The sequence below is a fragment of the Pelobates fuscus genome, chromosome 3 (assembly GCF_036172605.1).
Source record: "Pelobates fuscus isolate aPelFus1 chromosome 3, aPelFus1.pri, whole genome shotgun sequence".
In the NCBI taxonomy this organism is placed as follows: Eukaryota; Metazoa; Chordata; class Amphibia; order Anura; family Pelobatidae; genus Pelobates; species Pelobates fuscus.
Genome location: NC_086319.1, coordinates 103,903,056 through 103,929,915, shown reverse-complemented (window position 1 = coordinate 103,929,915; position 26,860 = coordinate 103,903,056). Strand labels below are relative to the sequence as shown.

Genomic DNA, 26,860 nt, shown 5'->3' with positions numbered 1-26,860 from the left:
TATTGACTCCGCGCTCTCTTCGCCTTGGCTATTAAACTCGATATTTAATATCCCTTATGGCAATGGCATTCCTGCCTGTATTCCCTGAATGATGCTCAGCCTTGCCAGCGTTGCTAAGCAACAGTTGACCAGCTAGGCGGCCTGGAGACCGGAAGTCGCTGGCTGCTGGATGGGAGTTTCTGCGCGTGCGTCCAGAACGTCATCCCTCTTGACCCGGAAGTTCTCTGCGCTCCAGTGCTGACACGTAGCAACGGGAGAGGCTGCCGTACAGAGCGGAAGGGGGAGCCCGGTACATACCGGTCTGAGAGCTAAACCGCAGTGACGGAGCTAACATCAGGTCTTTGCCTTTATTCAGCCGTCTTGTACCTTGTTATGGCTATTTACTAATCTTTAACAGTCCGTATGTTCGCCTGCGTGCAGCTTTATCGCCAACACAGAGGCCAGCAAGCCCAGTGTAAGCCGGGGTGACGGATTGCTGACACACTGCGACATGGATTACTTGTACCGTGATCCTGGGCGGCCTAGGAGACAGCAGCTACAGGGTCCCAGAACCAGGCAGTGTCTAGGTGGCAGCAGCTACAGGGTCCCAGACCCAGGCAGTGTCTAGGTGGCAGCAGCTACAGGGTCCAAGACCCAGGCAGTGTCTAGGAGACAGCAGCTACAGGGTCCAAGACCCAGGCAGTGTCTAGGTGGCAGCAGCTACAGGGTCCAAGACCCAGGCAGTGTCTAGGTGGCAGCAGCTACAGGGTCCAAGACCCAGGCAGTGTCTAGGTGGCAGCAACTACAGGGTCCAAGACCCAGGCAGTGTCTAGGTGGCAGCAGCTACAGGGTCCAAGACCCAGGCAGTGTCTAGGTGGCAGCAGCTACAGGGTCCAAGACCCAGGCAGTGTCTAGGTGGCAGCAGCTACAGGGTCCAAGACCCAGGCAGTGTCTAGGTTGCAGCAGCTACAGGGTCCAAGACCCAGGCAGTGTCTAGGTGGCAGCAGCTTCAGGGTTCAAGACCCAGGCAGTGTCTAGGTGGCAGCAGCTACAGGGTCCAAGACCCAGGCAGTGTCTAGGTGGCAGCAGCTACAGGGTCCAAGACCCAGGCAGTGTCTAGGTGGCAGCAGCTACAGGGTCCCAGACCCAGGCAATGTCTAGGTGGCAGCAGCTACAGGGTCCCAGACCCAGGCAATGTCTAGGTGGCAGCAGCTACCCAGTCAGTGTTGGTTTAGGGTGGCAGGAGCTCAAGGTAGACACCCAGATGTAGTTGAACTACGTATCTCCCCAGTGTGTTCCTCTTTTCTATCCTAATGTCTCACTGTTCCAGGAGTTGCAAATTGTGTATAACAGAGCTCCACAACAACAAAACTCGCAGTAATGTCTCTTTAGCCTACAACACGTGTGTTTAGAAACCAGTCTGTGTATATAAGTTTGTTCTTTTTCTAAATAATAACTTGTTTCCATAAATTTATCAGTAAGCCATCCAAAATGTATCGCAACAGACCTGGTCACACCCTTGCAATTTAAGTGTCCCTCTTTGGTGCGTGGCTCTTTTCCGCGCATGCGCAATAGCCTATGGATTGGCTGAGAATGAGAATTTTTCTGAACTCAGCCAAGGGGGCGCGGTCAGCCACGAGGGGTCCGTGCAGCATTGAAATAAGTTTTTAAACGTTAGTAAAATCACCTTTCCCCTAACTGATGGGGACGAGGACCTAAACTAGGTTTCCACAGATATGACAGGAATACACGTTTTCCTGTCACTATAGTATTCCTTTAAATTGCTCTGTCACACTCTGAGGTCTTTGCATATTTATTAAAGACCCTAGAGATGGTGACTGCTCACTTGCATTCTGATGGCTGTGGGATGCAGAGGAATGTTAGTTTTTTTGTTTGTTTTTCACATGAATCGTTTACAGGGGCTCAGATCATTTTCTGTAAGGTGCTCTTTAGCTCTTGGTGTTTCGTCTGCCAGGATCCAACAGCGCGGTACTCCTTACAAAAAGCATGTCAAACTTGCGGGCAGCATGCAGCCCACAATGGACATCTTTGAGGCCCGGCGAGCCATGAGTACATGCTTAGTGTTAAAGCAGAGTTGGCACCTGCTCTCCCCACATTGCAGGTGCCTACTCTGCTAAAATTTGCCCGGCCAGGAGGAGAGGTCTCTGGAGGAGCTCAGTCTTCCTACTCCTCACTGCTTCCTCACACACGCCGTCTGTAGTGATGCCGGAATATGTCGTCATATTCCGGCATCACTAAAGTGCTTGAGGGAGCAGTGAGCAGCAGGAAGGAGATCTCAAGATAGAAGATCCCCACTGGACCCCAGGGAAAGGTGTGAGTGGAGGACCTGGAGGTGCACGGAGGCACGCAACGCCACGTTACCTTCCAATGTGATGTCTACATGCTCCACCTTCACAAGGTTTCAAGAAGTAGCAGGAGGATCCACTTTGGCACAGGGTGCGAACAGCACCATTTGAGGTATACCAGAGGCCGGATTCCGGCAGCGGCAATGTGACTGCAGTCTGCTTGTTGGCTAGAGGGGGTTGTTGGGATTTGGTAGAGGGGGGGGGGGGGGTTCTGGGATTTGGGGGGGGGGGGTTCTGGGATTTGGTGGGGGGGGGGTTCTGGGATTTGGTAGGGGGGGTGCTGGGATTTGGTAGGGGGGGGGTGCTGGGATTTGGTGGAGGGGTGCTGGGATTTGGTGGGGGGGTGCTGGGATTTGGTGGGGGGGTGCTGGGATTTGGTAGCGGGGGGGTGCTGGGATTTGGTAGCGGGGGGGTGCTGGTATTTGGTAGCGGGGGGGTGCTGGGATTTGGTAGAGGGGGGTGCTGGGATTTGGTAGAGGGGGGTGCTGGGATTTGGTAGGGGGGGTGCTGGGATTTGGTAGGGGGGGTGCTGGGATTTGGTGGGGGGGGGGGTGCTGGGATTTGGTGGGGGGGGTGCTGGGATTTGGTAGCGGAGGGGTGCTGGGATTTGGTAGCGGGGGGTGCTGGGATTTGGTAGCGGGGGGGTGCTGGGATTTGGTAGCGGGGGGGGTGCTGGGATTTGGTAGCGGGGGGGTGCTGGGATTTGGTAGCGGGGGGGGTGCTGGGATTTGGTAGCGGGGGGGGGTGCAGGGATTTGGTAGCGGGGGGGTGCAGGGATTTGGTAGAGGGGGGGTGCAGGGATTTGGTAGAGGAGGGGTGCTGGGATTTGGTAGAGGAGGGGTGCTGGGATTTGGTAGAGGAGGGGTGCTGGGATTTGGTAGAGGAGGGGTGCTGGGATTTGGTAGAGGAGAGGTGCTGGGATTTGGTAAAGGAGGGGTGCTGGGATTTGGTAGAGGAGGGGTGCTGGGGACTGGGATTTGGTAGGGGGGGGGCTGGGATTTGGTAGAGGGGGTGCTGTAGTTTAGTTGAGGGGGATGCTGTTTTTTTTTTTGTACTATACTTTTCAAAATAAACCTACGTTTCTATGAAACTTTGAGTTTTTTGTTTTTGGGGGGGGGGGGGGGGGGGTTTGCGGTCCACATAAACCTTGTTTATTTGGACTGTGCTAGATTTTACGTTTGACATGCTTGCCTTACAATAATATCTATGGAGGATTCTGTAGGACACCAGTGACAGCTGAGGGCTTGACAAAAGGCAGTTCCAGCTATTGTCAAGCGTGAGGAAAATACACAAGACAAAGTAGTCCCTTCTTCGTAATTTGATAACATTTGACTGGGTTTGAATTTCTGTGAAATTCCAACACAGTCTTTAAGAGCATTTCATTTTTTCTTTATGAAATATTCATTTTTGGGGAGTGACTTTAAGGTTGGCAAAGCATTATTGAAATAGTTGTTCTACAGGATCTACCTTTGGTCACCTCTTGTTCAGAGGCTCACTAATGTTCATCAGTGTGTTTGTAAAATATTATTTTCATTCATATTTTCTTGGGGCTATAACATAAACATAACAAAAAAATTAATAGTGCAACATGTAGTTCACAGAAAGTGGAATCCCTGGTAAGTAAAGCTCATATTACTAGCTCAAGTATAAGACGCATTATCAAATAGATACTACTTATTTCCTGGGACCACAGCTCTCAAAAAATCCTCTTAGAGATGGGAGATCCACAGGATCACTTAACCACTTAAGGACAGTCAATTGTGCATGTTCTGAACAAAACGTAAACAAAACCTGAGATTTGTGCTATATGTCTGTTCAACCGTAATTCAACTCTTTCATATTAAGTGCACCCAAACTTATTGAATATAATTTATTCATGAGGAACAGGGCTTTTATTTCACCCCAAAAGGGATATATAAAGAGGTGGTTCGGCTCTGAAAGATACCAGCCATCTGGATATACCCCTGAGGGGAGACAGACTCATTTTACTAAATGTCTTGTACGTTTTCTACCTCCTGGAGTCTCTGTCAATAGCATTATGTATTTCACCATATTCAGACGTTTTATTTCTACATTCCACATTGTTTTTAATCCACCTCGATTTCCAGGTTGTATTTTCTTTTATATTCTCATGTATACTTTATAACCCCCTTCTCTATATCCCTTCTGGATTATATAATGTTTGTGTTGGTTCATTTTGGAGTGTGTGTGAGGTACACTTTTCAAGGGTGGTTTACACTTATTCCACATGTTTTATATAGTAATTGTGTTGTAGTTTTTTATTTCACATCAACTATTCATATATTTAACAATTTATTATGAATAAAATCTAAAATCATTTTTTTTTTTTTTTAGTTTTGCGTGGCATTTTAACTGTGAATGTCATAATACAGTTAGCTTTTCAATTAAATACACATATATTCGTATTCAGTGTCTCACTAGTACAACAGTACCCCCCATGAACAGCTGTTATGGTGTTTTGGAAAGTTAGAGAGTCAAATATAGCACGTTCCAATTTTCAGTTTATACACCTTGAAATTTGCCAGATTAGTAATGTTGCCTTTGAGACCGATTGTAGCACAATTATGAATGCTAACTTTGGCCAGTGTTTTTGACTAAGTGACTACTAAAAAAGACTTTGCATACCCCATATAGAATACCCTGGGTTCTCTACGTTTGAAAATGGTATGCCATCATGGGGGGAATTCTCATTCCTGGACTACCATACGCTCTCAAAGGCAACATCACCAATCTGGCAAATTTCAATGTGAAAAAAAATGAAATGCAAGCCTTATATTTAACCCTCTAACTTTCCAAAACACCTAAAACCTGTACATGGGGGTACGGTAATACTCGGGGGACTTCACTGAACACAAATATTAGTGTTTCAACAGTAAAATGTATTACAACAATATCATTGTCGGTGAAATTGTTGTTTGCGTGTGAAAAAACTTAATTTTTACTGGCAATATTGTTGTAATACAATTTACCGTTTTGAAACACTAATATTTGTGTTTAGCGAAGTCTCCCGAGTAAAACCTTAACCCCCATGGTGTCTTTGAAAGTTTATAGAGTTAAAGTGCCTGCAAATTCAATTTTCTGGACTTTCTGCCTGGGTTTGCAGGCACATCCTTCACATTTTAATTTAAATAAAATCACATCATTATGTTACGATTACATAAATATACACATACAATTTTAATATATATATATATATATATTTGTATTTATATAAGTAGATATATATAGAATGTCATTCTAAGTGTATTTGGTATGTGTATATTTATATAAACATATTACTATCAAGTTATTTTTTTATTTTATTTACTTTATTATTGGAATTAGACGTATAAAGAGATATGCATTATATATATATATATATATATATATATATATATATATATATATATAGTATGTAACTTCATTCTAAGTGTATTTTAATACTAATATATGTAATTATTTTGATATTAAAATACACAAAGTATAATGTTACATTCACATACATTTGTGTGTGTGTGTATGTGTATATATATATATATATATATATATATATATATATATATATTTTTTTTTTTTTTAATTTTTTTTTTAAAACTTTTCTAGGCCAGGCATAGGCAACCTTCAGCACTCCATATATTTTGGACTACACCTCCCACGATGCATTTCCAGCATTATGGGGGATGTAGTCCACAACATCTGGGGTGCCAAAGGTTACCTATCCCTGTCTCAAGCAGTCCCTCTGCAGGCAGCTATGCTTGCCATGTGATCGCTCTTTGAGAGCGATTACATGGTCTCCGGGGGCATGATTTGCCATGGGAGGTTTCCAGAGGCTTTAGGGCTCAAAGCTGTTATGGTGTTCAATGCCGCCACAACGGCTTTAAAGATCATTGGGTGCGGGACGACATAGAACGGCGTTAAGGGGTTAAAGAAGTATATCTTATTTATTGAAACAATTGATTGTAAGTACAAATATAGAAACAATCTCTATGGAAATAATACAGTATAACGCGTTTTGACACACAATGTCTTCATCAGATGCCATCTTCAGCTATAAATTGACCTGCACACATGGTGCAAATAAACCATTCCTGTGTGATCCAGACTGCGTCCTTGCATTGTGATCCTACAGTCCCTTATTGATGACATCATATCTTCATGTAGTGCTCTGGTTTAGTGGTGGACATCACTTCCAGTCCAAACAAAGAACTCCTGCAGGGCAAAAGAGAGGACATAGGTGGCACAGGGGGATTGGGGCATGCATGCTGGTATCACAGGATTCACAACATTGTGGCCCAATGATGTGACTGGAGGGGAAGTTAACTTTGAGTGTGCAGAGTTGCATAGCCAAACGCCTCACATACAGACTCCAGGTATCCTGATCATGATGCGAAGTCAGGAAATTTGAAGTAACCCATTCATATCTTAGTGGTTGTATTTTAACCCCTTAAGGACCAAACTTCTGGAATAAAAGGGAATTATGACATGTCACACATGTCATGTGTCCTTAAGGGGTTAATACTCTTCTTTCTGCCATAGGGAATCAAATACTTAAAAATATTTGTGTGTGTGTGTGTGTGTGTGTGTGTGTGTATATATATATAAAATTATTTTCTCAGAGAAGATATATCTATATATTAAATGTTGTTTTTTTTTGTGACTTACAGACCTGCTGACATGGCGAACTATGATAACCTCAATACAGACTTCTTCCAAACAAGCTACAGCATTGACGATCCTGCTCAGGCATACAATTACAATGCAGGCGGAGGGCAGTACAACAAGTAATTGGTTTTTGTTTTGCCTATTTTAACATACATCTGTTAAAACAAATTAGGTTAGACAACTACCATACAGAGTGTACAGTTTAGTTTTTATCAGTGCAGTGTTCTGTTTAGTGAATAAAACCATTTACATATTTATTATGTTTAGCAAAATATGGGATTCAGTACTCTCATATAAATTACAGAAGAATTGTTTCATGCGGATGTATATTTCAGCAAATGTTTGGGTCATCTTAGCAGAAAATTGGATACATACTTTTGCACTCTTAGAGAGGTAGTAGAAACCTGGTTAGCTAGTGTGCAAACTAAAAGTTAATTGTTATAGAAAATCATAGCTTCATGACTCTGTGATCGCCTTCATGTTGGACATATACCGGTATATACATTTTACTGGGACCAGATAAAGGAAGGAATGGTAGTGTGTGTGTGTGTGTGTGTGTGTGTATATAAGATTTTAAATCTGGATAACCATTTGTACTGTTAATTTCTAAGTGCATGCATTATGTATATAGGTTATGATATAAAATAAGTTTAAGAATATACTGTGGGAGAAGTTCTTTGAAGTGTGTCAGGCATAGGCAACTTCAGAGAAAGAAGATAATTGTGGCAAATGGTAAAGCTCTTGTACAGCTAAAACTTTCTTGGGTTGGAGTATTGAAATTCCCTAGTTAACAAAATTAAATAAATTTAAATAGAATTTAAATATATACAGGGTAAAATGGCTTCAACTTTTAGTCCAGTCAGCTATTTTTTCAGCTTGGATAATTTGCATTACGGCAGGAGTCTTCCTGTGCAGAACATGGGTGATCTGGAAGCTCTACAAATTTATGGAGATGCTCATTAATTCATCGAACTACCAGTGTTGGAGATCAAAATATAAATATTTTCCCAGCTTCATAGTGAGCATGTGTAACTTCAGTTAGGGGTATGGCTGTTCACTGGTATGCACAAATCGACTTTTTAACAAAATATAGATGCACATTTGGGACTCTTATAATGATTTTTGCAATGTATGCCCTAAATATCCATGTTTTTTTCTCTCAAACAGACAATATGGTTATGATTACAGCCAACAAGGCGGTTACATTCCTCCAGATATGTTGAACCCACAGCAGCCATACACAGGACAGATATACCAGCCAAGTCCAGCCTTTACTCCTACAGTAACAGAATCAGTTTACGGAAGTTCATTTGACGATGAACCACCTTTACTAGAAGGTAATGTTAGAATTTCTTACTTACTGATATTAAATAAATTTTTTCCTTGATATAGACAGCATAGGAGGACAGTTCTGGTTTATTTTTAATGTGTCGCATATGAATGTGTAGCACTATAGAAAGCTGAAGTGCTTTATGGATGTGGAGTGGTATCTTAAGGTGAGGGCAGGCACATGGTTAGAGTTAATGTAAATATACAGTTAGAGGTATGGTTAGTTTAGAGGTGAGACAGTTGTATAAGGTTAGCGTAAACTACCAAAAATTAATCTAGATCCGAGGCAAATGAGGCATTATCATTAGGAATATGTGAATCTAATTTGAGCTCTTTTTCTTTAGTTGCACGGGATGTGTAAAAATTCTCACATTTTGTAACATTTTATTCAGAATTAATGTTGTGTTAGGTATACATATAGGATATTCTAAGAAAGGCCTTTCTTTCCTTTAAAAAAATGTCTGTGGAACAAACACCCAGCACAAAGATTTTGTTTTGGTTCGGAACTTGGACAATTGCCTCCATCCTTCCGCTAAAGGATTGTTTTATTAAAACACTTTTTGGGGAAAAAAAATATTTGCCCCTCTTTCCAAAAAACAAACAAACCTTGCATATCAAATGTGTGCACACTTTAGGTTTTTTTATGTTTGCAATATTGCACTATATTTTGTTTGTGTTTATTTTCTCTTTTTTATGTGAAAACTCTGAGGAGACCTCTTAGAGTGACAGGAACCATTGAGTGGTACTATGTTATATAAAGATTTCTGTAAGAAAAGCAGTCCACTTACTATGTTTTATATTTCTAAAGTTGTGTTGGTACGGGGTATCCCTTCATTTAACTTTGTTCTATAAATTTGTGCCTATACTTTGTAAGCAGAATGTACGTAGCTAATGTTTGTGATAAGAAGATTCTTCGTTTTTAAGGGTTTTCATTACCTCATGAGAGCGGAGTTTATTCCTACTAACTTAACAGGAGCTGTCAAAACAAAGTAATGTTTTTCCTATGTGCAATTTCAATGTATGTTTCTATGTGACAACTATATTACAATTGCACTTTGTCAGTGTTTAAGATCAAGATATTCTTCATTTATATATCTTCTTTTTATCTGTCTTTAAATCTCAGAACTGGGAATCAATTTTGACCACATTTGGCAGAAAACATTGACAGTGTTACACCCACTGAAGGTAGCAGATGGCAGTATTATGAATGAGACTGATTTGACTGGACCAATGGTCTTTTGTCTTGCTTTTGGAGCCACATTGCTGTTGGTTTGTATATATATTTATATATATATATTTATTTTTTTCTTGCCCTAAATATAAATGTTATGTTATCCCCAAGAGTTGGAGAGTAGTTTATTGTTGCTGTAGCTTTAACACTAGGGTACCATATTTTATATTTATATGCCAGTTTTGATCAACTATTTGTTGACTGTAAAGCTAAATAAAGTGTTTCTTAACAGTTCTTATATAGCACTTTTATCCAGAGCGCTTTCCAATTTGTACAAAAAGAACATTGGTAATTATGCAAACAGGGAAATATAATTAGACACACTGATGCAAAATAAATTAACTGATGTCATTAATAAGACATCTTGTGCAAGTGCTTGAAGTGGTTTTATTTTAATACTAAGTTTTGATTTTCGGCAATAACTTTTGAAATTAAAGAGAGACTCTGAGCACCCAAAAAACTATTGTATTTGAGCCTTTCTCCAAAGCCATACCCCCTCACTCCATAAAGAATTCCTTTTCAGGTATGCAAACAGCTCAACCGCAAAGAAGTAAATGAAGGCTTATTCCGCAAAATGTTTTATTTTGTTTAAAAAAAAAAAAAAAAATTATATATATATATTTTGAGCATGGAAAAAAAAAATATTACTAATGAGCACAAAACAACTCAAATGCATTAAAGTTATATTGGTGCCCACAGTGTCCCTGTTAAAGTTTCTTCAATTAACGTATTTACTGCTTTCTGTGACAGGCAGGAAAGATCCAGTTTGGCTATGTGTATGGGATCAGTGCAATCGGATGTTTTGGAATGTTTTGTCTTCTCAATTTGATGAGCATGACTGGAGTTTCATTTGGCTGTGTATCCAGTGTCTTGGGCTACTGTCTTCTCCCTATGATTATCCTGTCCGGCTTTGCTATTGTATTTTCATTGCAGTAAGTTGCTAAATTTCAAATAATATAAAATAATTTTTTTTGTTTTTTTGTTCACCCCTCCCTGTGATGTTTTGTGATGAATATCCTTATGACTCCACAGTAAGATGTAGCTTGAAACCCCCTTTTGTGATTTGAGTCACACGGCAAAAAGAATGCTCTATGATGTGTGTTTGTGCACTATGGCAACTTTTATTAGATTACACCTTCTTGATGAAAATGAATAAATAGAAAATCTGGTGGCTGCAACACAATATATGAAACATACTGACACGGCCAAAAGGTTTAGTTTTTGATCAAACACTAAAGGGGTACTCCAACCAAAAGAGTCCCTTTCTGTGTTCTCTCCTCAGCTCGATCCTCCTTGGCTGATATCACAAACCCTCGCCGGAAGGTGAGGGAAGTCAGGGAGTATGGACTGAGTGGCGTACAGGGGCATCACAGAGGGGGGCTGTGCCACCCTTTGCTCTGTGGTACCAGCATGCTGGTTTCAGATACTAACTTTTAACAGGTTTGTCCGGAAAATTTGATTCTGGCTGGCTAATCACTCTTGTTGACACGTTCAGAGTTTTAGGTACACCACCGGCAGCAAAGAGGTTAATCTCCGTATGTGCAGCATTTTTAGTAAGAAATTATTAAATCATTGATCATGTCGCTTGAAGTAACCCTCTAAAATGGGGAAGTCACATAATCTGAGGGACATTGAGGTATGGTTTCAAGCAAAAATGCAAATATAACCTTTTTTAAAAAAAAACAAAAAAACTTGGATGCATGTGTGCTAATTCCAATGTGCAATATGTACAACCTGTGCTCCAACAAGACCAAACTAGATTCCACTCCTGGAGAAAAACCAAAAAAAATCAGAGTAGAGGAGGATGAGTTAATACTAAAAATGGGCAAATAAAAATTATAAAAGTGTTTTGCATTTGTCCTACACCATACAGATGTTCAGTTCAGAATGTAGGCATTCAGCGCGCCACCTCTTCCAGTGTAAACCGTGGTGGGTTGGGGATAATGTTCGGTGAGCCACATGTGCATTAGGCCCTCACCATATGAAAGCATTGCTTCAATGATTTCCTATAGAGATTTCACAGTGTGTGAAGACGTCCATTGTCAAGGGACCAAAAGTCGGTTAGCCACCAAGAAGTAGCTATCTAGTACTAGTAGCAATCTAACAGCCACTAGAGGCAGTCTTAATCCTGCAATGTAATTATTACAGTTTCTCTAAAAACTCTGTTACTAGAGCTGGATAAACTGAGTGATTTAACTCCTAAATGGCAGAGAATTGAGCATTGAGACTGCGGGGGCATGATCTGTACACCAAAGCTAATTAAGCTAAAGTTGATTAATCTTGAGGACTACCAAACTTGACAGTGGCTTAATTTTACTAAAATTACATTCACAGCCACATTTGGAATGGGAGGTGGTATAGGAAATATTTAGCATTAATGTGTCACAAAAAGGTTGCAGGAGCTCTGTGATGCTATTAAGCACGCGTGGACTAGATTTCCAGAGTAATGTTTCTATTTACTTATGGAATTTGTGTGAATAAATCAGCCTGTTCCGGGAGCAAATTAAGGTGTTAATCACTGTAAGTCAGATGTACATATGCATTACAAAGTACCAAATGAATGTACAATTTTCATTTATTTTATTTGTAAATTATTTAAATTTCCATGCTAATTAGATTCTTCTAATTTTGTTTTTTTAAACAAATACAAAAAAAGAAGTTTGCAAAAACCCTATAAACATTTGAATTGATGTGCTTATTTTTATTCTGATTACTGCTCTGTAACCTGCTGGTTGTGTCATTTAAGGTCAATCATATTTTGTCTATTTTATCATTTGTCTTCTTATCTGTAAAACTTTGACAATCTGTTTTAATCAAAACCGTATCTCTCATTAACATACAGAAAAAAACAAAAAGTAACTGAAAATTACAATCTATATGAATAGCACACAAAAAAATTATCTCCATTATTGGCCAATATTGTTACTTTACAAGATGTCCTTGTAAATATTTATTTTGCATTTTCCCTGTATATTCAATTAAACTCACACTGTTTTTTTTTTCTTTTAATTTCAGAGGAATTGCGGGTATACTTCTAGCATCTCTAATAATTGGGTGGTGCAGCTTTTCTGCCTCAAAGATATTCATTTCTGCTTTGGCCATGGAGGGACAGCAGCTCCTCGTCGCCTATCCTTGTGCTTTACTTTATGGAGTGTTTGCCCTTATTTCTGTTTTTTGAACTGAATATTTCAAAATGACTTTAAAGGGCCAAACTGCAATCAGTCATACCAGAATGGACCAGTGAGTTGTCGCAAACATACACCGTTTTGTGTACTTCAAGGGGGATCAATGGATGAACATGTACAGCTTTTGTTCATATTTTATAATGAACTTTTAAATACTGGAGGGACTCAAAAAGTCTTTAGCTTTAATAAAAGCTCATGTTTATAAGTTAAAAAGGTGACTTTTTATGGTTAAAAGTTACAAGCATGCTGTTACATTTCACTACAGGGTGGTTCTATAGTGAGAATAGCAGCAATGTTGTCACGAAGTCTCATACATTCTACTTTTTATAGTTAACTAAGGTAAAGTGGATGCCACATTGCATTTGATCACTAAAACCGTAAAAAGGGGTTTACATGCCATGCCAAACAGTGAATTGTGGGAGTTGACATTTTTTTTTTCTTCAACTGTCTAAATTTTGCACCACTTTAAATGTTTAGTTAATAAACCACAATGTTTTCAGATCACTCTTACAAAAAAGTTCTAGCACAAATATTTTCACAATTTTTTTTTTTTTATTGTTTTTTGGTAGTTGTAATTTTAATTATTCCAGAATTCAAACTGTTAAAGAGAACCTGACTTACACAAAAGTATGGATGACAAGTTCTCCATTAGGTAGATATATAAACTGCAATCTATACGTTGTGCAAGTTAAATCACCTGACTGCTTGTCTGCAGTTGACGTCTTCAAACTGCTTATCTGAAAAAACTTCATTGTGCGATATCACAAGTAAGATGTGGGAGTAAATGACTGAAATAATGTATTTTTGGAATCCCTGGTGTCCATATTTGTATTTTGTTTACACTTCCTTATGTGTCAATAGTAGGAAAGTAAATGCTAAATTATAGAAATAACATATTTTTTTCCATATCATTATAGTTAAAACAAGCTTTGCCCAAGTTCCAAAAATATATATACATAACTAGGTACATACACTAGTTTAGAGTTGGGAAAAAAGAAAGGAGGAGCTTTTGAAAAAACAAACAAAATTGAGTAAACCGTTCAATATGAAATCTTGCACTAGTTCACCTATTCCTTTAATAGAGCATATTGGCTAAAGGAACACAGGAGCTCACAAGCTCCAAGGCTAGAAATCCAGTAAATAAAATCAGAGGAGAGTATATTGTTTTGTCAAAATGTGTGGAAGAAGCTATGTTCTCAAAAAGTCTAATCTCCTCTACCACATTATTACATTATTTTCAGTAGTGGAGAGTTTTCATGTCATTGGTATCATTGCTTTAGCTGCATGTAGCATTCTTAGAGCTATGTTCTTTAAAAACTTTAAGACGGCAAGAAGCGTGATGAAAGTTGTCTGATATTTTACAGTTAACGTTGATAGTAATTACAAAAATACTACAACTCCACCAAATATGTAAAACTACTAAAGTGCTGCTTCCCCAATCTTTGTTTCATGGAAAAATAAGAATAGGGAGATAATAATGGAAAAAAAACACTCATAATGCAAATAAACCATGCTCCAACGAAAATCCAGATCATTGAAAAATGAGGAATATATTGCTCTTCTCCAAAGTAATGAACAGGGAATACCCTTCTAATTGCTTATTTATGGCGGGAAAAGATAACATATATATACACTAGGCCGTAAACAAAATAACGTACAAGGGAAATGAATCCAAATACAGGCAAACGGATAGCGGGGGACAAGCAAGAAAGTACGCGTTTCACAGCTAAACATGCAACGCTTCTTCAGTTGGTGACCTGCTCCAAATGTGGAAAATTATTTAAAACTGCAATGGCGCACAGAAGGTTAACTTTGCTCAATTCCGCAGACCGGCCATCACTGAAATGCAGTTTTTGATTGCATAACTTTAGTAACAGAGGTTAACGGCATAATCACAGATGTTGAAAATATCCTAATGAGAATAATCTCCAAGGAGGTCAAATCAGTTATAACTAGGGCATAATGAACATGTTAAGCAAGTATTATAGTTATCCTAGAAATCGATGACATGATTATACATTACCATAGACTAAATTCAATGCATGGAGGAAGGCACTAATAAAAAAAAAAATCCTATAGTGATAGAACTCTGTATACAGGTAGGGACACAAACTAGTTCAATATTCAGTTATGTAGACTCTGGTGGCAATTGCAGATTAATTAAGTGCAGTTCAATGAACCAACGAGTACTTTACAATGCTTATCTCTATAGTAAAAATCAGTGCATCATCAATTAAGCCATGCTGTGGCCTAAAAACAAGACCTCCATGCCAGAAGAAGCCATGAGCACTCTTGTATCAAAGCTACATTATGAAAACAATGTCTACAATGATGTAAATTGTAGGTGATATGCCCCTCCCCAAGAGAAGCACCTAATAGGCAACATCAGTTGTAAGATAAACAGGCATTGAGGATCGAAGCCAATCCAATGCTGCATAAGGGAAGCAATGACAGTCTAGTGTTCAGGTGCGACATGACTCTTGGAGAGTCATTTGAGTATGTAAAGTTTACCTTGGTTATAGCTGCAGAGTGTTAACAGTGCTATGGAAATTGCAAAACAGCATGGTTATCAGTTGCAGTGATAAAAAGGCAGGGGTAAGTCACCCAATGAAGTGGTCTGGATGCTTTATAGAGTCACTTTAAGACTCCTTTGCAGGAGCTTCCGGGTTCCAGAGAAGGTGACTTGTGCACCCATTTTTAAACTGTTTGATTACTTGGATTGGGAGGACGATGTGCACTCCTGTCATCATAACTACTGCAGTGGGCTGTAGAGGTATTTGTGCTTGGAATGTTTTTTTAATAGGCAAAAATACAGTCTGTACATGTATGTCTTGGCTAAACCACTATCAAAATGTGGCTAACATTTTTTCATGCAATTGAAGGTTCTACATTATGTTTTTGGCATTAAGGTTTAAAATGTACCGCCAGTGAGATGTACACATAGTATTGCAGTACTGAGCCACAAGTATTGTAGACTGTATACAGGACAGGTACACAGAACACGCAGAACAGAGCTTACAACTGGTATGTATATAATGTAGAAGGTACATATTTGTAGGTGATTTTTACTAGATTCATAGATTCAATATTGGTGATCAATTGATGCAAAGCCATGCATGTTTGTAATGGGATATATATTTTAGTTGTGTGAGTTGTTTTTCTTTTTCTTATTTAGTATTGTATTAATTTGGCATTTTGGAAATTGGTGTATTGTTTAATTTTTCTTTAATTGTTGGGCATTACCCAGAGCACTTCAAAGAATCTGAATGAAACTCTTACAAAACTATACCTTAGTGCACCTTTGGTAAATCTTACAAATTCCGAAAACACACTTGTAGATTTTTTTTTTTTTCTTTTTCAACTCAGGAGCCATGCACCTGCCCTCGGGTACAAAGTTCCTATTAATGAGGAACATTATCTGCTAATGGAGCACAATGTCCTGTGTTCATGCAAGTATATTAGAATGATTACCTACTCAAATGAGAACTCATTAAATGCAGAACTGTTCCCTTAATCCATTTCTTTTGCACATTTGGTTCAATCAGAAAAAAAATATTGTTTTTGAGATCCTGAATAATTAGGTCTATTTTGGATATATAAATTTGAATTATTCATATTTAAAACTAAACAGTGTTACTGATTTTTTTTTCCAGTCTTATTACTAGTTATATTAAACCTATAATTTAAAATAACCTATATTTAAAATATTGTTTCCAGCAATGTGTATATTTTTTCACTGGATTTAATGTATAAATGGTGAATTGTGGTCAACTGGAAAACAACTGTTGAGATGGAAATAAAACAGACCTGGACTTTTTTTATTTTTATTTTTTATTCAGCTATTTTAGCCTGAATGGTTTTATTGTTTTACAAAAGGCTTCATGAATTGACCTACCAGGTCCAGTTCATTGACCAGCTGTGATTTTATGGTACTTGTTTTTTATTAGCAGTACTATGTGCTTTAAAGCAGCTTCACTAAAAACAAAACAAAACAAAAAAACATACATGTAGTAGATATAATACAATAGGCATGTATTTTGGTCTGCATATGAAGTTTTGACTTGGAATATTTACAGATCTAGTTTCAGCACTTGCTACTGATCTCATCCTCTTACCCAGCAAAGAATTCTCTGTGACCTGTATTACAGCCTATTGAGAAGTCTTTGCAAGATGGTGCTCTAAGCAATTGCCTACCTCTTGAGTTTAGCTTGATGGAGCTAAACAACCAGGAAGTTACAGAAATGGCTGCCTGAATGACCGCCATGGACGAGTAACAATGCTCATTAATAAAAGTAGATTTTTATTGGAATTGGTACTTTTATAAAATGGAGGGGGGAGGGGGGGAAAGGCACTCTTCACACAAAGCACTTCAGCAAGGGGTATGGGAGAACATACAATCAGACTGTGTACAATATAGAATATACTGAGCCATTTTTTCACTATTCAGTAAGTTCTAGACACACTACAAATTAAATGTGTTTAAATGTCATATGGTTTTACAAGTAAATGACCTATACACATCAGCTATAAATACATGGTTTATAATTTATATAATTAGAGTGCCTGAAACAATGATGGCAGCCATTCAGAAATATTTTTATTTTTATTTTACATTGGCAAAAAGCTAGAGAATATTATAAACTTAATAATAAAATGTTAATATATCCATGTATTAAACGGACAACTAATTTTGTTATATGTTGCTTTTTAGAGAAACAAAAAGTATGTACAATTTAGATGTTTTTTTTCCCCCTTTATGAAGTCTTAAATGACAACTATTGGGAACATTTAAATTCTAAGAGGCTGTGGTTTTTCCAACAGGTTCTGAAAAAGGGAAATGAAAATTATTATAATATTGATATATAGCTACATCAAATTCCACAGCGCTTTACAATGGGTGGACGAACAGACACACAGGAACAGAGGGGTTGATGGCCCTGCTCAATAAGCTTACATGCTAGAGAGCGTGGGGTAAAGTGACACAAAAAGGTAAGGATAGTATTAGACTAGTGACAGTTGCAAAAGAGGAATCAGTCGGGAGCTATTAACAGTTTAATTGATACGCTTTTATGAAGTGGGTTTTTAATGATATTTTGAAGGAGTGGAGAGTGGGTGAGCATCTAATTGAGGAGGGAAGCGAGCTCCACAGGAACAGTGCAGCCCTTGAGACATCTTGAAGGCGAACATCAGAGGTGGGAGTACGGTCAGAAGATAGACATAAGTCTTCAGCAGATCGTAAGGGCCTAGACGGGACATACTTGTGTATTAGGGAGGATAGATCGGTGGGAGCAGCATTATGTAGAGATTTGAAATCAAGAACCATAATTTTAAATTGAGCCCTATATCTTACAGGAAGCCAATGTAGGGACTGACAGAAGGGTGAGGTGTGGGCGGACAGGAAGATGAGCCTCGCCGCTGCATTCATTATGGACTAACAGGTGGAAGTTGGGAGCACATAAGACCACTGAGAAGCGGATTACAGTAGTCAAGGCGAGAAACGGCAGTGGATGCGCGCAATGTTTTTGAGATGGAAACAGGATTTGGCAAAAGACTGAACATGAGGCTTGAAGGAGAGGTCGGAGTCAAAGAGAACACATAGGCAGCAGCCTGCAAGGTGGAGCTGATGGTAGCACCGTTGACTCAGAGGGAGACAGACACAGGAGTAGCAACACTTGAGGGAGGAGAGACCATAATTTCAGTTTTGGTCAAGTTTAGTTTAAGGAAGTGGGCAGCCATCCAGTTAGAAATAGCAGAGAGGCATTCAGAGACACTAGTCAAGAGGGACAGGGAGAGATCAGGAGAGGACAGGTAGATTTTTGTGTCATCTGAATAGAAATGATATTGGAAGTCAAAGGAGCTAATGAGTTAACCATGGGAGGCAGTATAGATGGAGAACATTAGGGGACCAAGGACTGAACCTTGGGGGACACCAACAGAGAGGAGTTGGGGAGAAGAAGCAGAGCCAGAGAAAGAAACACTGAAAACTTTGTAACATTAAGTACATAAGGGATGGGCAAACAGTAGATTACCAGTTGTAATGGAACTGCAACTTCCATGGCTGTTGGAATTCTAAAGGCTGGCAAAGCATCATGGCACTTGTAGTTCTACAAGATCTTGCGATCTTCCTTTTACTTAGTCATGTAGTACATAAATATTTCTATGCCAGCGGGAGTGTTGGTGGATCTTTAAGCTGAAAACCCTATTCCCAAGGGGACTTAATGAAGGGTTTTCTTTTACCCCTTTTATTTAAGCTTTATCTCTATCCAATTAATTCCACTTTCAGCCTTGTCGGACGTTCATAATATCTGACTTAGTTTTGCTTACTCATTATATTTAGGCCATACTAAATTAAATCAAGTCCATGTTTAGATATAGGGTATTTTGTAAGTCCCATTTATTAACAAAAACACGTCACAAACTTGCGCCACAATCGTTTAGACGATCAGTTATCTGCCGTTAAAACATCTTTAATGTCTCTCTCCATTAAGGATAAAGTCTGTGGTGTGGTATAATCTATACCTCTTGGGAGGTGAATGACTTTATTATTCATTATTTCACTTTTGTAATATATATGAAAAGGGCTCCCTTTTCTATATTCATCTAACAGTACCACACCCATTAAAATGAGGTGTATCTCCTAAACCATGTTTTCTGTTTAGGCTTGTTTAAATCCTAGTCTTGCATTTTTTAAGAAGTGCCTTAAAATCCATCTCTTTAGGAACGCTTATGGCCTCCAAGACCAACCCCTACCTCACATACCTGTCTCTTGCCCTTTCCTAAAGGGCAGCCCACCTTATTTGATTACAAATTCCTGTCCTAATGTGTTTTACACCCCACCTCCTATAGAATGTAAGCTCGATTGAGCAGGGTCCTCTTCAACCTTATGTTCCTGTAAGTTTATTTGTAATTGTCCAATTTATAGTTAAATCCCCTCTCATAATATTGTAAAGCGCTACGGAATCTGTTGGCGCTATATAAATGGCAATAATAATAATAATAATATACAAATAAGAGTTTATCCTCTTATTAAATTCTGCTGCAGTGATCTTTCCAATAAGGATACATGGGGATTTACTTTACCACACACAATGTACTTTGGATATTAGTGCAATTTGTATTCATATTGAAAAAGTACTTTATGTGCTGGGTTAGAGGTTTCCCTTTAAGGAGCTAATTAGTAGATAACGGCCGTTTAATACGGCACCTGATAATTCTGCGACATTCCAACGACGGTTTGGACACATGACCTCACTTATGGGTGGACATACATGCTATTTAAACAAAGAGACTTGAGTACCCTGTTCATATCTCCTGAGAGAGGCGCAATTTGTGCCAAAACGCGTGTCGAGTTGACGGCAGGCCAGAGCACTATTTACTGATGTGCACTTCGTTTGTTTCACGGTGTGGCTAGGTTGTTTGGCTATTTCATCTTTAGGAATGGGCTCCTTAGTGGGAACTGGGAACTGCCTCAAAGCAGTTCAAGGGAGTTATTAGTTTATCTAGCATTAAGATTTATTCATAATCTATCTAATTTTATTAGGAGCCATAGGCAGAGTACATATTGACATTTTGATCATCTAACTTAGCGCTGCTGTATCGTTACTCCTTTTTCTAAGTATCCATCTAATTATGCCATTATGGCTCAAGCGGTTTATTTAACGTATATTTCCTGGCTAATCATGGCAGCATCACTTATGGGTAGCTCCACCCCTAACCAGATCAGGACAGGATTAACTAATAAAAACAGATAAATAGACAGGAGTTATTAAAGGGAATCTCCAGTGCCAGGAAAACAATCAGTTTTCCTGGCACTGCAGGATTCCTCTCCCACCCCCCAATCCCCAGTTGCTGAAGGGGTGAAAACCCCTTCAGTGACTTACCTGAGGCAGCGACATGTCCCACGTTGCTGCCTGCTCCTCCCCTGCCGCTCCACCTTCTGCCTACGTCGGCCGGTGGGCGAGACTGATCCCGCCCACCGGACGAGGAGACCTAATGCGCATGTGCATTAGCGCACCCCATAGGAAAGCATTGAAAGCGATTTTCAATGCTTTCCTATGGGGAATTGAGCGACGCTGGAGGTCCTCACACAGCGTGAGGACGTCCAGCGACGCTCTAGCACAGAAAACCTGTGCTATAGAGCAGGAAGTTCCCTCTAGTGGCTGTCTAATAGAGGACTTAACCCTGCAAGGTAATTATTGCAGTTAAAAAAAAAAACTGCAATAATTACACTTGCAGGGTTAAGGATAGTGGGAGTTGGCACCCAGACCACTCCAATGGGCAGAAGTGGTCTGGGTGCCTACAGTGTACAGTGTTCCTCTTCCTTCCATACCTCAGTCTTTTTCATGTCTTTAACCAGACAGACAGGTTAACATTTTATTTAGCAAATTTCTTCTTTTTTTTTTTTTTTGCCACCTTCCTATGTGTACCATGGATCTCCTATGCACAGTTCAGCCTCCCTGTGCCTGAAGGACCCAGTAAACAGCATGCAAGAGCATGACTAACTGGGTCAGATTCAAAATTAGTAATTTGAATCTGCTTGTAAATCATATATCATGCTGAGGATTATAGCTTCATTGATAAATTCAGAAGCCTTGTATATTCCCCCTACAGAACCCAGAGTTAATGGGAGGTAGACTTTTCCCTTCTTCATTCGGGAGGTTTTTCTTCTTCTCAATCCGTGTACTCACATGTTCAACAGAATCCATTGTTCAGGAGTTTATTCATGTTCCTGCGGTAAGCCTAGCATATGGGAAGTGATTCTCTGTTTGTTCGTTTCATTTAGTTCGTTTCTTCCATTCAAATGCTATGGCATTTGTTTCCTTTCTAAGGGATTCTCCAGGCTAGCTTCAGTTTGTTTATACCACGGTTCTCATAAATGGCGCAAACTGATCTAGAAAAAAGGCGCAAACAGCTCAGCGTTCTCTCGAATGATCTACGCATGTGCAATCGTGCAAACGTGCAAACATCCTCACTTAAAGAGACAGTCTTTTTCATTCAATTCTTAAAGTGTCTAGTTCTTAAAGTTCCTAAACTATTCTGGAAAGTTATTCAGTACTGCCAAAGTATTTTTTTTTCTCAGGTAAGAATTATTTATTTATCCCCATTTTCAAATGCTATTCGTAATCATATTAAGGTAATAAAATACTTCACTCCTTTTTTCTTTTAGATGTCTTCTGCCTCCCACCGCTCAGGTTCAAAGAAACATAGGTGAGCCAAGTTTTTATCTACATATGGGGAATAAAAGAGTGCCATACAGGCCCCATAGTTAATTACCGTTCTTATCTTGCAGCCCAAGCATGAGCCAGGATAGATCTCAGAGGAAACAAAACGAAAAATCTAATCACTGCTTGGCCTGCAATAAAATGGCTCTAGAGGGTAAAAACCTATGCCTCACCTGCATGACAGAAGTGTCAGACAACCAACTCAGGAATAGTGATCCTCAAGAAGAACTTAACCCCTTAAGACCGCAGCCAAATGTACAAGTTGTGAACCCAAAAAAATGTAAACAAACCACAGATTTTGACTATATGTCTGTTCAACAATAATTTACCTCTTTCATATTAAATGCACCCACACTTATTATATATAATTTTATTCAGGGGGAACAGGGCTTTCATTTAACATCAAATATTTAGGTATGGAACATAATGTAATATGAATACAATATAAAAAAAATGAGAGAAAATACGATTTTTTTTAAATTTTCTTAGTTCTATGTGACATTCTAACTGTGAATGTCATAATACTGTTTGCTTTTACTGCAATAAAATACACATATTTGTATTCAGCAATGTCTCACGTGTAAAACAGTACCCCCTATGTACAGGTTTTATGGTGTTTTGGGAAGTTACAGGGTCAAATATAGCATGTTACACTTTTCAGTTTTTTCACATTGAAATTTGCCAGTTTGGTTACGTTGCCTTTGAGACTGTATGGTAGCCCAGGAATGAAAATTACCCCCATGATGGCATACCATTTGCAAAAGTAGACAACCCAAGGTATTGCAAATGGGGTATGTCCAGTCTTTTTTAGTAGCCACTTGGTCACAAACACCAGCCAAAGTTAACGTTAATATTTGTTTGTGTGTGAAAAATGCAAAAAAACTAATTTGAAAGCCAATTTTGGCCAGTGTTTGTGACTACGTGGCTACTAAAAAAGACTGAGCATACCCCATTTGCAATACCTTGGGTTGTCTACTTTTGCAAATGGTATGCCATTATGGAGGTAATTCTTATTTATGGGCTACTATACGGTCTCAAAGCCAACGTAACCAATCTGGCGAATTTCATTGTGAAAAAACTGAAACGCAAGCCTTATATTTGACTCTGTAACTTTTGAAAAACACCATAAAACCTGTACATGAGGGGTACTGTTATACTCAGGAGACTTTGCTGAACACAAATATTTGTGTTTCAAAACAGTAAAAAGTATGACAGCAAAAATATCGTCAGTGTAAGTGCCGTTTGTGTGCGAAAAATGCAATAAATTTCACTTTCCCTGACGATATCATTGTTGTAATAAATTTTACGGTTTTGAAACACAAATATTTGTATTCAGCGATGTCTCCCGAATAAAACAGTACCCCACATGTACAGGTTTTATAGTGTCTTGGAAAGTTATAGGGTTAAATATAGTGCTAGCAAATTAAATTCCCTATACTTTCGGCCTGGGTTGTTAGGCAGGTCCTGCAAATTGTAATTAATATATATATATATATATGTATATAATTTTTTTACTATTATTTTTATTTATATATATAGGTATACATATAGTGATGTATACGTATATACTTAGGTATATATATTATTTTGTTCTACGTGTATTTTGATATCTATATCTATCTATATATATATATATATATATATATATATATTAATATCAAAATACAGTTAGAACGAAATTACACACATATTTTTAATTATTTTTTTTTACGTATTTACATATTTTTTTATTATAATATATATATATATATATATATTTTTATAATTATGTATATATTTAATCAATATCCTTCTACGTGTATTTTGATATTAATATATATATATATATAATTATATATATAAATATTAAAATACACTTAGTGTATGTGTAAATGTGTGCATATATATATATATATATATATATATATATATATATATATATATATATTTAGATCATATATATATATAAATGATCTAAGTATATTTTATTTTTAACTTTAATTTTTATTTTATTTTTACTTTAACCCCTTAAGGACACATGACGTGCCTGACACGTCATGATTCCCTTTTATTCCAGAAGTTTGGTCCTTAAGGGGTTAAGGGGTTAAGAGGGGAGGAGAGGGGCAGAGACAGTGTCAGCCAGTGATTTTACATCACTGGCTGACACACAGGATCAGTGATCACAGTGACTGGCTGTCACTGTGATCACCTCCTGCAGATCGCAGTAATTGGCCACAGGGGGGAGTGCCTGGGTGGCCAGGCATGCCCCCCACCGCGATCTGCAGGGGGATCCTGCCTGCAGTTACTATGGGTCAGCCAATAGGCTGACACATAGTAACTCTGATCGCAGTGACAGGCTGTCACTGCGATCAGATCGCAGGGAGAGGCTGTCTCTGCATTCAGATCGCAGAGACAGCCTCTCCCTGCGATCATACTCAGCAGATCGCGGTCACTGACCGCAGGGGGACTGCCTGGGGGGCCAGGCATGCCCCCCGACCGCGATCTGCAGCAGCCATGTGCCACCGGCCACGTGGGGGGTAAGACCGCCCAGGACGTACCATGCCGTCCTGCAGCGTTTAGAGCCGCCCAAATAAGGACGCCATGGTACGTCCTGCGGTCTTAAGGGGTTAAGATCTTGATATCCCAAGTCATAGCTGAAGGCTTCTAGGCTTCTTCAAAACACACCTCCTCCAAGAAACGTCAAAAAGTTGAGTCCTCCCTCAGCTGGAATCCTTTGAGGAATTTACTGATGAGGCGGATGAAGATCTGCAATATGGCCCTAAATCCTTAGACTCTAGAATCCTTAGACTCTAGTTGAAAAACTAATCTTCCTAATAAGAAATACCCTAAAATTACAGGAAGAAAAAAACGAATCCTTGGAATCTGACAAATATTTTGAAGACCTCAGATCTTCAAAACCATAATTTCCTGTGCATCCTTCTATCAAGGAAATGATCCTCATTGAATGGGTCATACCGGAGAAAAAAGTTACCCTAAAGAAACAAGAATCCTAGGATCTACCCATTTGCCTCCAATGATTTAAAAACTTGGACTGCTATCCCGAAAATTGATGCAGCTGTAATCAAAATTGTGAAATGTACTATGCTTCCCATTGACTCCATGGCATATCTACGGTAACCTATGGAGAAAAGACTGGATGCCAACCTAATAAAAGCTTATCTCTCTCTTGGCTTAGCTTTACATCCAGCCATAGCTCTTACCACCTTGTCCAGAGCTATGTGGTTAAACAACCTGGAAGAAGATATCCAAAGAGGTGTAATATGAGAACACCTTCTGGACAACCTTAGGGACTTCAGACTTGCAGCGGACTTAAGCTCCGAAGCATCCCTGGACATCTCCAAGATGATTGCTAAAAGCAAGAAGAGCCCTGTGGTTACACACTTGGGGAGCTGACTACTCTTCAAAAGCCTCCATTTGCGCTCTCCCATTCCAAGGTGATCTCCTGTTTGGAAAAGTACTCGATGAGGCTATCCAAAAAGAAGCAGACTGCAAGAAAGCTTTTCTACCTCAAGGTAAGAGATACCCATACTCGTCCTCGTGGAAAGACAAACTTTTTTGTGATAGGTCCTTTTGAGACAATAGGTCATACCAACCAGGTAAAGAGCACAATACATATGCATCTTGTAGATCAGCCTTCATCTTCCTCTAAATCCTGCAGAGGAAGGGGATCTAGGGTCCCTTCCAAAAACTTCTGAAGGTTTACAGGCCCATACAAATTACCTAGGAGGACTTCATCATTTCCTATCTGTCTGGGCCACAAATATATCTGATTCTTGGGTCATGTCTATCCTCGATTAAGTTTACAGAATCGAATTTGACTCCTTTCCTCCATGCAACTCCTTCATAATCTCAAGAATACCCTTGGCAAAAAAAGGGGGTAGCCATGATTTCCGGTGTCAATAAACGACTTCTTCAAGGTGTCATAGAAGAGGTTTCTCCTTCAGAAAGATACAAGGGCATCTACTCAACAGTATTCTTGGCCCCCAAACCCAATGAGAAATGGAGACTTATAATAGATCTGAAAAAAGTTAACCTATTCCTAAAGCGCATTTCGTTCAAGATAGACTTCATATCCACTAATGTCCATAGACCTGAGGGATGCATATTGCCACGTTCCCATCTACCCTCTTTATCGCAAGTTCCTCCAATTTCATATTATAGGACAGCACTTCCAATTCAGAGGCCCTTCTTTCGGCTTAAGCCTTCGGCAAGGACCTTCTCAAAAATCCTAGTGGTCCTTATAGCACACCTGAGGAAACAGGGGCTTTTCATATTTCACTACCTAGACAACATTTTAATTGTGGCTCCATCTCATCAAGAAGCCTCTTGTCACACCATATGGGCCCTGAACTGTCTACAGGAACACGGTTGGATTATCAACAAAGAGAAGAGTGCTCTGATTCCATCTCAACAAGCAATATTCCTGGGGGCTTATAGCGACACCGTAGAAGCAAAGGTCTTCCTATCACAAGAAAGGATAAGCAGACTAAAAAGCTAAATTCTCCATGAGCCTTCCATCACAGCCAAGGAGTACATGAGCATAATGGGCTCAATAACCTCAACTATAGGTTTAGTCCGCTGGGCTCAATGGAACTCAAGAACTATCCAGTCGAAATTCCTGAGTCAGTTCAACCACTACCGCAATAACTGGAAACAAATGATTCAAATTCCCCAAGTTGTAAAAGATCAGTTCTACAGAAAGGGTTTCCAATAGAAGATTCTCCTTGGCAAGTTATCACTACAGATGCGAGCATGCCGGGAGTGCTCACACAGAATCAATATGGATTCAAGGCACTTGGAACCAATTAGAGAAATGCCTTCACTCAAATCTGCGGGAACTGAGGACCATTTCTGGTGCTATACAGAAACTCCACAGTGCTCTCAAGA

At 39.2% G+C, this 26,860-nt stretch overlaps 1 protein-coding gene across 1 annotated transcript; it reads left to right on the top strand.

Moving 5' to 3' along the window:
• The first annotated feature begins 202 nt into the window (after positions 1-202).
• Positions 203-13,648, top strand: YIPF5 (Yip1 domain family member 5). The gene is made up of 6 exons (XM_063447394.1): positions 203-337; positions 7,010-7,126; positions 8,175-8,344; positions 9,460-9,605; positions 10,318-10,499; positions 12,583-13,648. Exons 2-6 carry the CDS (start codon positions 7,020-7,022, stop codon positions 12,743-12,745), a joined length of 768 nt encoding a protein of 255 aa, XP_063303464.1. The 5' UTR covers positions 203-337; positions 7,010-7,019; the 3' UTR covers positions 12,746-13,648.
• Positions 13,649-26,860: the final 13,212 nt, after the last annotated feature.